This window comes from Poecilia latipinna, unplaced genomic scaffold (assembly GCF_001443285.1).
Source record: "Poecilia latipinna isolate Pla-1442-1.1 unplaced genomic scaffold, P_latipinna-1.0 Scaffold48, whole genome shotgun sequence".
NCBI lineage: Eukaryota > Metazoa > Chordata > Actinopteri > Cyprinodontiformes > Poeciliidae > Poecilia > Poecilia latipinna.
Genome location: NW_015112664.1, coordinates 261104 through 273357, shown reverse-complemented (window position 1 = coordinate 273357; position 12254 = coordinate 261104). Strand labels below are relative to the sequence as shown.

At 38.2% G+C, this 12254-nt stretch overlaps 1 protein-coding gene across 1 annotated transcript; it reads right to left on the bottom strand.

The window, feature by feature from the left end:
- Positions 1–6552: 6552 nt before the first annotated feature.
- Positions 6553–11068, bottom strand: LOC106958382 (protein FAM72A). Its single transcript, XM_015050259.1, has 4 exons — positions 10526–11068; positions 10260–10337; positions 9717–9841; positions 6553–8990 (listed from the first exon to the last, which is right to left on the bottom strand). Exons 1-4 carry the CDS (start codon positions 10675–10677, stop codon positions 8896–8898), a joined length of 450 nt encoding a protein of 149 aa, XP_014905745.1. The 5' UTR covers positions 10678–11068; the 3' UTR covers positions 6553–8895.
- Between the last annotated feature and the right edge of the window lie 1186 nt (positions 11069–12254).

The window sequence follows — 12254 nt, the reverse complement described above, 5'->3', positions numbered from 1 at the left end:
TATTAGAATATTTTGTGGCAAAGCAGCACAAAGCAGCGCATAAATATGACGTAGAGAGAGAGAGAGATTGATCCACGAATGAACAATTTTACAATTAATCTGAAAAGCATGACATTGTACACAGACGACTTGACTGTATAACCATGGAATAAGATTTGACACAACCACCTACTCAATTAACAAAATCCACTGATCCTGGTATGAATTCAGCTGTTCTGTAAACAGTTCTAGGGTTTGCTTGAGCACCGTAAAGAACAACGACGACCAACAAACACTTCCGACAGGTCAGAGATAAAGTTGTGGAGAAGTTTAAAAGATGTGGCAGGTCAGTGGACGGACGTGTCGGTCAACAGGCCGGACAAGGAGCGCATTAACCTGAGAAACAACCAAGAAGCCCATAGCGACTCTGGAGGAGTTACAGAGAACCACAGCTCGGGTGAGAGGATCTGTTGACAGAACAATTATTAAAGTTTTATATGGCCTCAGTGAAAGAGTAGCAAAAATAAAGTCTAATTTACAGTTTGCCAAAAAAAAACACAACAACAAAAAAACTAAAGTAAAACGTGTCTGTACAGCATTAAGTAGTATGGGTAAATAAAAATACGTGCCACACTTTTTAAACTTTCTTTTGTAAAAATATGAAAAATCCATACTTTTCCTTCTATCTGGCAATTATATCTACTTAGTCTTTGAGATAAAAATCCTAATACAACACATTTGTCATGAAAAAAAAAAGTGAAAAGTTAAAGGGTCATAAATGCTTTTGCAAGGCACTCTGACTTTTTTCCCTTCATATTGTGCTCTGCTCCTGAACATGCAAATAAATGAAACAACTCCATGTGTGTGTAGGACACACTTCGCTGTTTTGATCACCCGGAGGCTTCGCTGAGTTTTAAATGAATCAAAACATTCTGACTCCCAAGATAAGATTATTGGCAAGTGCTCTCTATGTGAAATATAAAAGAAACACACAGAAGTGAATGGAAGAAGCTCAAATAGGACAGGCTAGCCCAAGGACAGATTGAGAAACCAGCCCACATGAAACAAAAAAGTATGCAATGTCAACAGCCTTATCCCTCCATATACTACTGAAAAGATAGGGGGGGGGGGATGATATACCATATACTTACAACACACAAAAGGCAGAATTCTCAAATATTTTCACAATACAAATGTGTTAATTTCAGGGTGGGTTCATTCAGCATCTCTGCTGAGGCAGGGAAACAAAAACAGGAGCGCTTCAGTCGTACCTATTCAGAGCCGGGATCACAAGCCATCCAGTTAAACACTTTTAATTATAACGTATTGAAATTATATTTAAAACTGCATGTAACTACTCTGATACTCTGGTCAGGATCGCAGGTTCACCGTTTTATTTATTTATTTTTTGTAGTAAATAGACTCATAAAGTGCCCAATTTCTTACAAGCATGGCGTGGAAAGGACACAGTTGCAGTTATTACACCTAAAATATCACCATGCATTTACTTTTAAACGATGCAAAAGAGTAAGCTGATGTTAAAAAAAAAAAAAAAAGTTGATATTCGGTGCTGTTTTCCTGGCTGTGGCGTGCAGGCAGGGGCAGCGGGATGGAGAGAAGAAGACGGGAGGAGAATAGACAAAACGAGGGAGAGAAGCCGCACTGCTTCTGCTTCTTCTCCCAGGCGGCGGCGAAGATCCAGCGGTTCGTGCCTCTACCGGACACTCAGCTGACAATAAACACCTTTGATGCTGACTTGCTGTTGGGCTGTTAAACAAAAAAAAAAAAAGTTCCCAGTAAAACCCCCACGGTCCGGGTGTTTTGGGGCGGGAAGTGGGGGAGAACATCCAAGCAGACCGCCTCATATCCCCCCATGACTTAATTAGTGCACTCTGATTCCCCGCATTAGTTTACTGTATAGGAACAACTTTTATCCTTAACTGTAATCAGCTTGCCCAGAAGAACTGAGCACAATAAGAAGCCCCGTTTGAAGTTTTCCCTTTGTGTTATCTTGAGCACTTCGACAAAAGCCCAGTGCAGCTAGCCTCAGCGTATAATAATGGTCCAGTAGGCAGTCTGCCTGTTGAAAACCTGCAATGTTGCATGTGCCACCTGCAGTTACTTCCCCCCAGACTAACGCAGTTGTATTTATTATCCCTTAATTGCAGCACAAGCGTTTATGGCTTCAGTGGTTCCTCGAGGATTAGATGTTTTTTTTTTTTTTGCGGGTAAGTGATCATATTACATATAAAATTGATTTTGTTAAATTATTTAAGAATTCCAGCAGCCTGGTCCACCAATCTCATGAAAATGCTCTCTCTTGATTAAAGGATTTATTCCTTAAGTGAATAAATTCTGCCATTTATCACCATTTGCCCTCCTCACCCGCTGGAAATAAAAAAATATATAAAAAAATGAGAAGAATTCTTGAGGTGTCATAAATATGCATAATCAAGGAAGACTGGACATTACTCCAGCTTTTAGGTCTGTCATCAAGAGACGACCATGACAGGCTGCAGAGCGTTTACGAAGCTCTTTTTTTTAAATCACTCTGAAGCTCAAGGTCGTTCTCTACTTTGACGGTAACCTTCTTCATCTATCATGGAAAACGCACGAAAAAATTCTGTTTAGTCGGAGAGTTCAAACATATAAATATCTATTTTGTTTGAAATTATAAATGACTACCTGAGAATCTTTTGCTTGACGAGGTGATTTGGCGTAGGTCGGACAAGCAGTCTGGGCGTATTTGCATCCAGGAAGTTGAGGAATCTTTTACTTTGACCAGCATGCTTCTTCTGACGAGAAATAGCAGTTTCCCAGTCAGTGGCCTGACTCAGATTTGACGCAGTCTGTGGAGGTGGCTAAAGATTAGGGCAACAGAGAGGAGGCCTTGCGACCCCTAAGCGTTGGAGTTTCTACATCGTCAGAATACCAGAGAAAATGTGCAAAAAAAAATGGCCATCAATTAGAAGAGAAGTGTTAACTGTATATTGCCAATAAAGATTTTTTCCTTTGATTATTAAGAATGTAAGTCAAAAAAAAAAAAAGATTCTGAACCTTTCTGTGTTATTAAAATGTAAATATGAACAGATTAATCTTCCCCCTCTGCACCTCTCCCAAAAAAATTGATAGTCTCTTAACATTGTTTTATATATTCTGAGATATATCAGCTTCCCAAAAGCGTCCCAGTTAAATAATAATTTTAAAAAAATGAATCCAACTCTGGCAGGTGTATGAACATTTTGGGGCTCAACTATTGATATCTCTGATTTATCATTTAAATCAGAGGATGATTTCTAGAACTAAAGTGGTGAAGGCACACAGAATTAGGCTTTTTTTTTTTTATTTAAAGACTATTTGGGTTTCTTTACTGCATTATATTTCTTTATCGCTGAGCAGGTTGTATGTGTGTCAGCCGCTTCATGGTAGTCTCTATTAACAGTGCATCTGCACCATCTAGTGTGTAAAGATGGAAAAAGGGAAAACTTAAGACCTGTCCAGTCACACGCCTCACACACGCGTTGATTTTAATTATTTGTCTGGAGACCGTTTTTCTAAGTAAACCAGAGATCCACAATAGTAAATAAGACGTCCTCACTTAACTAGACTAACAGAATAAAAGATTAAACTCCATATATGCATAAAGTAAAGGAAAAAGTTTCTATTACATTAATAATTGTCTTTTGCTTTCCTGAGATAAGGTCATAGTTTCCAGGCCTTTGATGGAAACAAAACATACAAACAAAAAAAAAATAAAAGATACAGCTTTCTCTACAATACTGCCACCATTGTCGAAACTGCATTTTAAAGCCCATCTTCCAATAATCAAAAACACAAATAGGGACTGGTTTTACTAATTATGTTAAAGCATACAATATTTGTTAATACTTAACACAGATCCCATGCAAATAAATAAAGTTAATAACACTTAATGGATGTGCAAAAAAACCTTTATGTAAATGAATCTTTTATGGCGTGATTTGCACAGCCACCTTTTGCCCAGAGGAAAGCAGTTAGTCCAAAGCACCCAGAGTGAGGCCCTTTTAATGATTTTACATCAGCAGTGGTACAACTGTGGCCTTTCAGTACAATTGGTTTATCAGATGATACTTTTTCCAAGACAAGCTCTTTTAAAGAAGACGCTTTCATTTGGATGTTGTTGTATAAAGGACTACAAACACTCCCTCCCTCATTAAAGCCTAAGTGTTTTTTTTGTTTGTTTGTTTTTTATTGAGACACATACACAATTTTATCTGCTTCAAAGACAACATTTTTGGACATTATGTTTGACATATTGTTCAGGATGAACTCAGGTTATGATTTTTTTTTTTTTTTCAGACAGTGGTAAATTGCAAATATTTTCTACAAGTCACATAACTACTGACAGTGACGAGATCCAAATATAACTATAACACTAAGGAGGTCATGGCCAGTTTTCTAAAATACATTTAATCCCAAATGATTTTATACTCCTAACAGATTTAGATTTAAAGTTATTATTCAAACAAGTTCAACAAGTTGTTTCCTAGACAGTCATCCTCAAAAAGATAAGGCTATGGTTTTTTTCCCCCCTCATTGTGGAAAGGATTAGGATTAGGTACATTTGGAGTTCAAATGAATACGAATTTATTATTTAAATTTCACATTTAATATGCTGCAAGTTTTTTTTAAGCATGTGATTGCGTGTACAATCCAGCAGAGGGCGCCACGGTCATCTTTATAGAAATTCCCCCCCCCCCCAACCTACGTGGCAAGCGTTTCACTCTGTTATAAAATTGTTACACAACGCACTGGGTCCGAGTATTTTTGTCTCAAATGTGAAAAGCCTAAAAAAAAAATATAAAATAAAACACTAAACTGTTGATATTAAGACATCTTTAAGTGAGACTGTTTCCACTTTTTGTACAAGGGCTTAATTATTTCTATAGCCCTGTTATTGGCTTTCACCCAAGGCAGTAAATATTTGGATAAAAGAGGTTTTATCAAAACATTCATGTCTTAGCAGGAGAAGCTGGTATAATGAACATCAATTATGATTCATTTTCACTATTGCTCAACAATGTGGCTCACAAGAACATTCATGTGGAAAAATGTGTGAGGGATGCTTCAAAATGCGCTTCAGGTGGAAAAATACAGATACGTTTCAGCCTCGCACACCGACATTACAGCATCTTCATTGATAATAGATAAAAATCACAGTAAATTTTGACATCATTACTTTATTAATACTTTGCAGTCTTTTAGCCAGCTGAAACTATATAAACTTGACTTTTATTTCATCAAGCTGCAAAAGAGACGTGCAGGAAGAGCCGCGAGACACGGCTCTTTTCCTGATGCCGAGCTGCATTTTCAACAACAAATCCCGTAACATCAGTTGGATTGCTCCAAATGAACGCCAAGCCCTGCAGCTAAGCTAAGCCAAGCCATGTGAAAACACAAGAGTATCAACATTGTAATTATGTCCATCTCCTGGAACTTCACCATCCTAGCATAATTTCAATTCCCTTTAACAAATTATATATTTATCCATAAAGTGAAGAAAAAGTTTCTATTAAATTAATAACTGTCTTTTGCTTTCCAGAGATAAGGTTAACAGGCCCTGTATGGAAACTCGGTTGTCTCTATGCCCAGCGGCGCTCTTCAGCTCATCCAGAGGGATTTTGAAGGGATTCCCAGACCAGAAGAGTCATATAATCCCCCAAGTGACCTCTGGGTCTCCACCGAGGTTTCCGTCCAGCGGGACATGCCCAAAAAAAAAAAAAAAAAAAAAACCAACCTCCCTAAGGAATCCTGATCAAATGGCCACACTGCTTTATCTGACCAAGATGTCATGTTAGGGCTTACATAATCATGCTGACTGGAGAAAGTTGTCCCACAGACAGGCACTGACCTCTACGAGGTGGGTCAGCCACAAAAATATCACTGCTAAAGACGCTGGATGTTTGTAGAGGTCCACAATCCTCTTACTTTGGAAATCAAGGTCTCAAGAGTATGAAGAAACGCTGGAGAGGCACAGAATCCAAAGCTGCTGTGATTTTCCCAGTCAGTGGTGATTTAGTGAGGCATTTCATCTGCTGATGTCAGTAACGCTGTGTTTTATCGAGACCAAAAATCAGCAGAGCCATCCGTCTCAGAGTTTTAGATCGAACGCTGCAAATAGGTAAAAACAAACAAAACCTGATGGAAAAAATAATGGCATCAAGATCATTTGGGAAAAAAAAAAAAGTTTATTAACTTAACAAGCATACAAAACAACAAATCAATTTTTAAACTACCAGTGCAGTTTTAGTGCAATTCCAAAATATATAGATATATGCATTTTCCATATGGGCATTGTTAATCAACTGTCAGAAATAACCGTTTAAGTAATTTGATTATCTTTTAAACAATTATCCTAGCCAGAGGAAATTCACACGTCATACCATCTTGAGGTAAAACTGTACACATCCAACCCTTAATGTACAAAACGAAGCACTAAAGATCGACACGTTAAATATTGAACGGAAATATTAGCACAATACAAATCGATGCATTTGTTAGACTTAAAAAAAAAGAAAAGAAAAAAAACAGTACTTTTGGTTTTTGAGTTTAATAAATATATAGGTAATGCACCATTTCAAACATACAGACAGAAATTGGTCTGAAAAGATACAGACTGTCAGTTTCCATTTAAAAATAAAAAGAAGATTTTTCTCATTAAATGCGTTTCTTTTTTTTTCCGAATTAAAAGCTGCAGCATCGATGAACGTGGGGGCAAAGCGACTTATTTAGTCACATTATTTATCCTCAGCCTTCAGGTTAAAAAAAAAAAAAAATTTTAATGTGTTAATAAAACATTCAATGTTCGATTCCTCAACAGCGATTGCAGACGCCACAAGTAAGTTTCATTAATTTCTTACTGAATGAGAATCTTTCTGTAATTTTAAGACCGGATCATAGAATTACACGGCGAAGATGCGAGAGCAATGAGTTCAAAGACGCAAAAAACAACAAATACACAGAGAGTACTTGCTTTTAGTTGGGTCCTGGTCGCATCCACCTTTCAAAATTTCCTACTCTTGCAAGTTTCGTGTACAGCTTCACCGTAAATGAAATGGAGTCGTCCTTTTAAAAGGACCAGCCAAGTATCGCTTCATATCCACCAGAGAAACACTTTGTACCCATTTCACAATTAATTTTATGGTCGTTTTCCATGTTTTGCCAACTTAATATTTTCTGGTTTGTGTAGGAGCCAGTCTCTCAGAACCGCAATTAGTGGAAATGGGGTGGAATTTAATGTCTTCAATAAATATATTATAAGTAATGTAAAATATTTGGAGTTTTAGCATTTTTGTGATTCTGCTTCTACAGAATTAATCAGTTAATTACTCAATTAATTAAACTACTGCACAATGGCCGAATGAATGTATGAACGGTTTGCTTACAGGAGAAAAAAAAAAAAAAAAAAAAATACATGTACGAAGGGAGAAAATGGCAACATGGAGGTACGAACTGGCCAAGGAGCAATTTGACCAAGAAGCCCTTTGAGTTTGAACTCTGACCTGCTGGTTCTTTCTGTCCAACGAACAGAATCGGACTGTGCTTCATTGTCGGCAAACACAATATGAAACAGGTTCCAACCCTAAAAGGTGTAAGCTTCACCATTCAGTGTGCCATGCTGAACAGTTTCTCTAAAAAAAAAAAAAACATCTGAGGAGCTCTGTAGATCGATCTATAAATTGCATGACTAAAGCCCGTTTATAAAAGGCAAATATTTTAACGATCCATGATTATCCCCCTTGGCCGACTTGTTTTTCCCTCCTCAGGTGCTGCAGGTACGATGTTGCATAAATAAACTCACCATGGAACCCGACACCCTTGCAAAGCTTATTGTTTTATACATTCCCTCATTTCAGCAAATTGGTTTCCCCTCATTTATATGTAGATATAAATGTATGTTTTAACTCAGCAGTTAATTCAGTTTCTTTTTTTTTTGTTCAATCACATATTCCTCAAGTTAGTACGTTAGTAAGGAAAACTGCTATGGTCTGGTTTACCTTGGGGTTAAATACTAAACACACTGGCATCACAAGTGTACAAACCAAAAAAAAAAAAAAATACAAATAATAAAATAAATTTATGCATGGTAACATCTTTCACTTGTATACAATTTGAAATTGTATGGTACCTTAAATACTATGTGCCCTTTGAAAAAGCAAGGAACGTGTACATCATTTAATATTTGTGCCATTTCTCTAATATGTGAGATTCAAAAAGCACTCGAGGTTTCATTCAGCACCAAGCCACACAGCGAGAACACATATAGGCCTTTAAGACACAGCTCTCAATCACAGCATGTTATCTGTACAGATCACAACTGGGTGAGCTGTGGCCATCCTTTCACAGAGTCTGAACTAAAGTAAACGCCATCTTGTTTCGCTTCTTCTGCTTTACTTGTAGCTAAACACAAAGTAAACTCAATATGTAGCCGACGAGATCGTCCTCCGATCTCCTCGGCTACATATTTTACAATACCCTAAAGAATTTTTTTTTTTTTTTTTCAATCTGTGCTTTAACTTTGTAAATTAAAGAGAAAGGCTTGGCCACAGCTTAAAGGGTAACTCAACAAAAACTTTGGCGCGCCTCTGCTTCACAGCCACGCCCCAGTGACGTCACAGCAGGTGTTCTCCGCTACCCGTCAAAGACCAAACACCTGCTGCAGCATCAGTTTGACTAATGATTAGAAGCTGCAGTCGCGGCCCACACAGAGGATTACAGCAGAGCTCATCAGCCTTATGCGATTCAGTGTTCAGTTACCCTTTAATGCTTCTCTTTTTGGTCTCCTCCCAGCATAGTCTGTACACTCTTCCAGCTCCACCTTCCCCAGTTAATGAATGTCGTTCCACTAGGTTCCTCTTGCATCGTCCGTGTTGCACTCTACCTAATGCACTCCTCCTCCGACGGGCTTTCTGATTCTTCGTTTTCACTGTCGTCCAACTCTGGAAGATCTCCCCAGAGGAGCAGATTCAGACCTGCAAGGATATTTAGGTAAATAAATAAATAAATAAATAAATAATGAAATATTTAACAGGAAGACACTACATGTTTACAACAGCCCACATTGGCACCCTCTGCAATGATGTGGAAACAGTTAAACTGAATTGATCTTTCACTGCAACTGCATTTACATAACTTTAAGTTAGAAATTCTGAAAACAGCAAGTCACAATGAAAGATGATCTTTTGAGAAGATGGCTGTACGGATCAGCCATTGGTACGAACGAGAAGTGATTGGAGCAAAAACTGCAGGTGAAGGCCTTCTGACAAAAACAACCACTGTGTGCGATGAAATAAATGTGGATCCTCGTTCTATTGCAATCTGTGGAACAAAAATTACCATCTGGGTAACGTGATATTTATACCCCAAGAAAACAGGCGATAATAAATTGCTAAATATAAATTCAAAGAGACGCTGTGAAATTTTATAAAGTCTAAATTTCAGATGCATTTATTTTATCCAAATAGTTGAATGCTACTGATGATTTTATTGAAAAGCGATTTCTTTGCATGGTAGTTTTTCCAACTGATGGAATGGAGTGAAATTTCAAAGGTTGGTTTTTTTTCCAACCTTATTCTTCAGCAGTAAAAGAAAAGTTTATTTTAAGGTGTTTTGCACATCTTTAACAGCGGGGCCTGAAGAAAAAAGTACCTGGTTAAAAAAAAAAAATGATAAAAGAGGGATGGGGGGCTTATACTAACCCGTAGCATCAAGTCTGTTGAGAGTGGACACAGCGTCGCTGTTGAACATCCAGAAATGGCCGTTGTTACATGACAGCAAGCAGGGTTTGCAGGGGGCAACCACATGATAACCCACAACATTGCCACTGTGAGCAGGAGTTAGAGGGAATAAAGAAGAAACCACAGGTCAGCACTTTTCCTGGGGACATGTGTGAAAAGTGCTAACTCCACTAGTGGCTGCCTATTATCTGCCAGGTGTTTTGTTTTTGTCCTGTGTGCAACAACAACAAAAGACTGGGAATACAAAAGAGGCTCAAACTCTGCTGCAATGTGAATTCACCTAAAATATACAGCAATGAAACTGCTTGGCAACTATTCCGATCATTTTAAGTGGAAACTTAAAATGCAGGTATTCCACTAGTAGTTCGTTCAAGTAGCAAGTGGGGAAATTAAAGCAAGTAGCGTTTCATTTATGTAACAAAAAAAAAAAAAAACATAAGCCTCATTTCCGAGCTAAAATAAAGCCTATTGATATCCTTGAAGACAACGATATTGTGAACATACCATTTGAGACATGCAATGTCTCTCAGTTTGCATTTGCAGCTCTCAGTCGAGTAGCAGCTGGCCACAAAGTCAACAGTTCTGACGGGAGGAAGCATCCAAATAGACACATAAGGCATTAAACACCTGTATAAAAATAACATCGACACTTGCTACACATAATACTTTCGTGGAAATATTTTACTGAGCAACACTTCTTGAAGCTAATTCCATCCCAGCAGCGGACATAAACAGAGGCTAGCAGCTAGGCTAATCCAGTTAGCACCTACCTGTTTGGAGGTATATCCGTGGAAAAGAGCTCAACTTCGGTGTCCGCAAGGAGCACAGCCTTCATCCCCCTGGTGCACAACAGACTGTCACAGAAGATGCAGTTCACCTGGGCCACGCATTTGTTCTTAAAGCTGGCGTTGGACGTGGACATTGTTGTTTAGCTAACAAAGATAAACCCCTCTCGCTGTTCAAGCCGGTGGTGTTAAACCAGTGTGGATCGGGTAAATGGTAGACGATTAACGTTTACTGTGGATGCGGCAACGGCGAATGGTCTAACGTCCTTGTACAAAAACGTTAGTCGTTTTGTTTTTTTCACCCCTCAGCGCTAAAACGGAAGACAGGTAACGGTACCTAAGAGGAATAGATACAGATAATAACCGCAAAACGACCGCTACATTGAAACCGGTTAGCTTTATTATTTAAAAATAACTAATATCGCCTTTTTATTCAGCTATCTCGAGATCCATGCAGATATACTTAACAGCTAACTCAGTAGCTGTCAGCTTTGTTTACAACTTCCTGGTGTTTAACGACACTTCCTAAAACCACGTTTAAAAGACCCTACATCGGATTCTCATTGGATGATTGTTGCAGGAGCTAATCTTGTTGGCCAGTTTTTTTACAGGACCCGAATTTGATTGGTTGAAAAATCAAAGTTGAAAAGCCCTCAGTAAATAATGTAAAGATCCACTTGTTAAGTGAAATGCCATTTAAATCTCATGCCACTGTTTTAGGAGCTAAAAGCTGGTCCGCATCATTTGTCAGCCAACGAGACAGAAAGTGGTGTTCCGGGTAGGCGGGGTTTGCGCAACCATTTCATCCAGTGCATCCGGGGCATAAACGTGCAGATCCATCGTTGAATTCTTCTACCTTGTTGCTAAAATATAGAATAATAAAGGACAGAAAAAGTAAGTAACATGCGAAACATCGCTCTCTGACACGGTACAAGTCAAAACAAAACAGAACAAAGTTATGATCACTTAAGCACTTAACGAAAGTTGTTTAGTGAGTGGGACTGTGCACACCAGAAGAACAATTTACTGTACATCATCTGATGATGTGTAACTCTTAATTGGTATGGTATGGCATAGTGTGATATGGTAAAGGTCGTGGTATTTGATTGGAAGAGTTGAGATTACATTTGGTTATCTGTTGTTTCAAAATCCTACTCATGGGCAGATAAGGCAATGGCTGAAAAGATTCTCTAAAAAAAACATATTGTGATGTATCTTTTTTTCTCTTGGCGTTGACAACAACAGATAATTTTCAATGTTTCCTTGATTAGAATCACATCAGACTGGGTCAATCTAGAGAAATAAAGTTTGGACTGAGTCGTTCTACAGTGGTAGCAAGTGGTTTAAAACTGATTTTGTGATTGGGAAATCCTTTGCCATTTGGGGCATTCATAGTTGGGGTTTTTTTGCGTCTTATCCAGGGTGCCACTCATGCAAGGAACATTTCTGTCCAGGCTGTTTATTGGCCAAGATATTATCTCTTGTTAGTCTGTATTTTGTTGCCGCCTGCTCGTGTTGCCAGTGACATAATAAACTCTGTGAAATAATTTCTTCCCACCAAACTTCAATCAAAATAGTTAAATATCAGAATATGAATGCTGATGTGTTAAAGCTTTCTTCTGATAATGTGATTAATGTTTGAACACTCATATCAATATTTTAAAGATAATAAATTGGGGTATTCCCCAATACTACATGTTCAGGTTTCGTACTG

Coding starts and splice junctions, on each gene's coding strand:
- LOC106958382 (XM_015050259.1), bottom strand. CDS start 10,677: ATGTCCACGTCCAACGCCAGCTTTAAGAACAAATGCGTGGCCCAGGTG. Junction 9,842..10,259: donor GACATTGCATGTCTCAAATG/GTATGTTCACAA, acceptor TCCTGCTCACAG/TGGCAATGTTGTGGGTTATC. Junction 8,991..9,716: donor CAACAGACTTGATGCTACGG/GTTAGTATAAGC, acceptor ATATCCTTGCAG/GTCTGAATCTGCTCCTCTGG.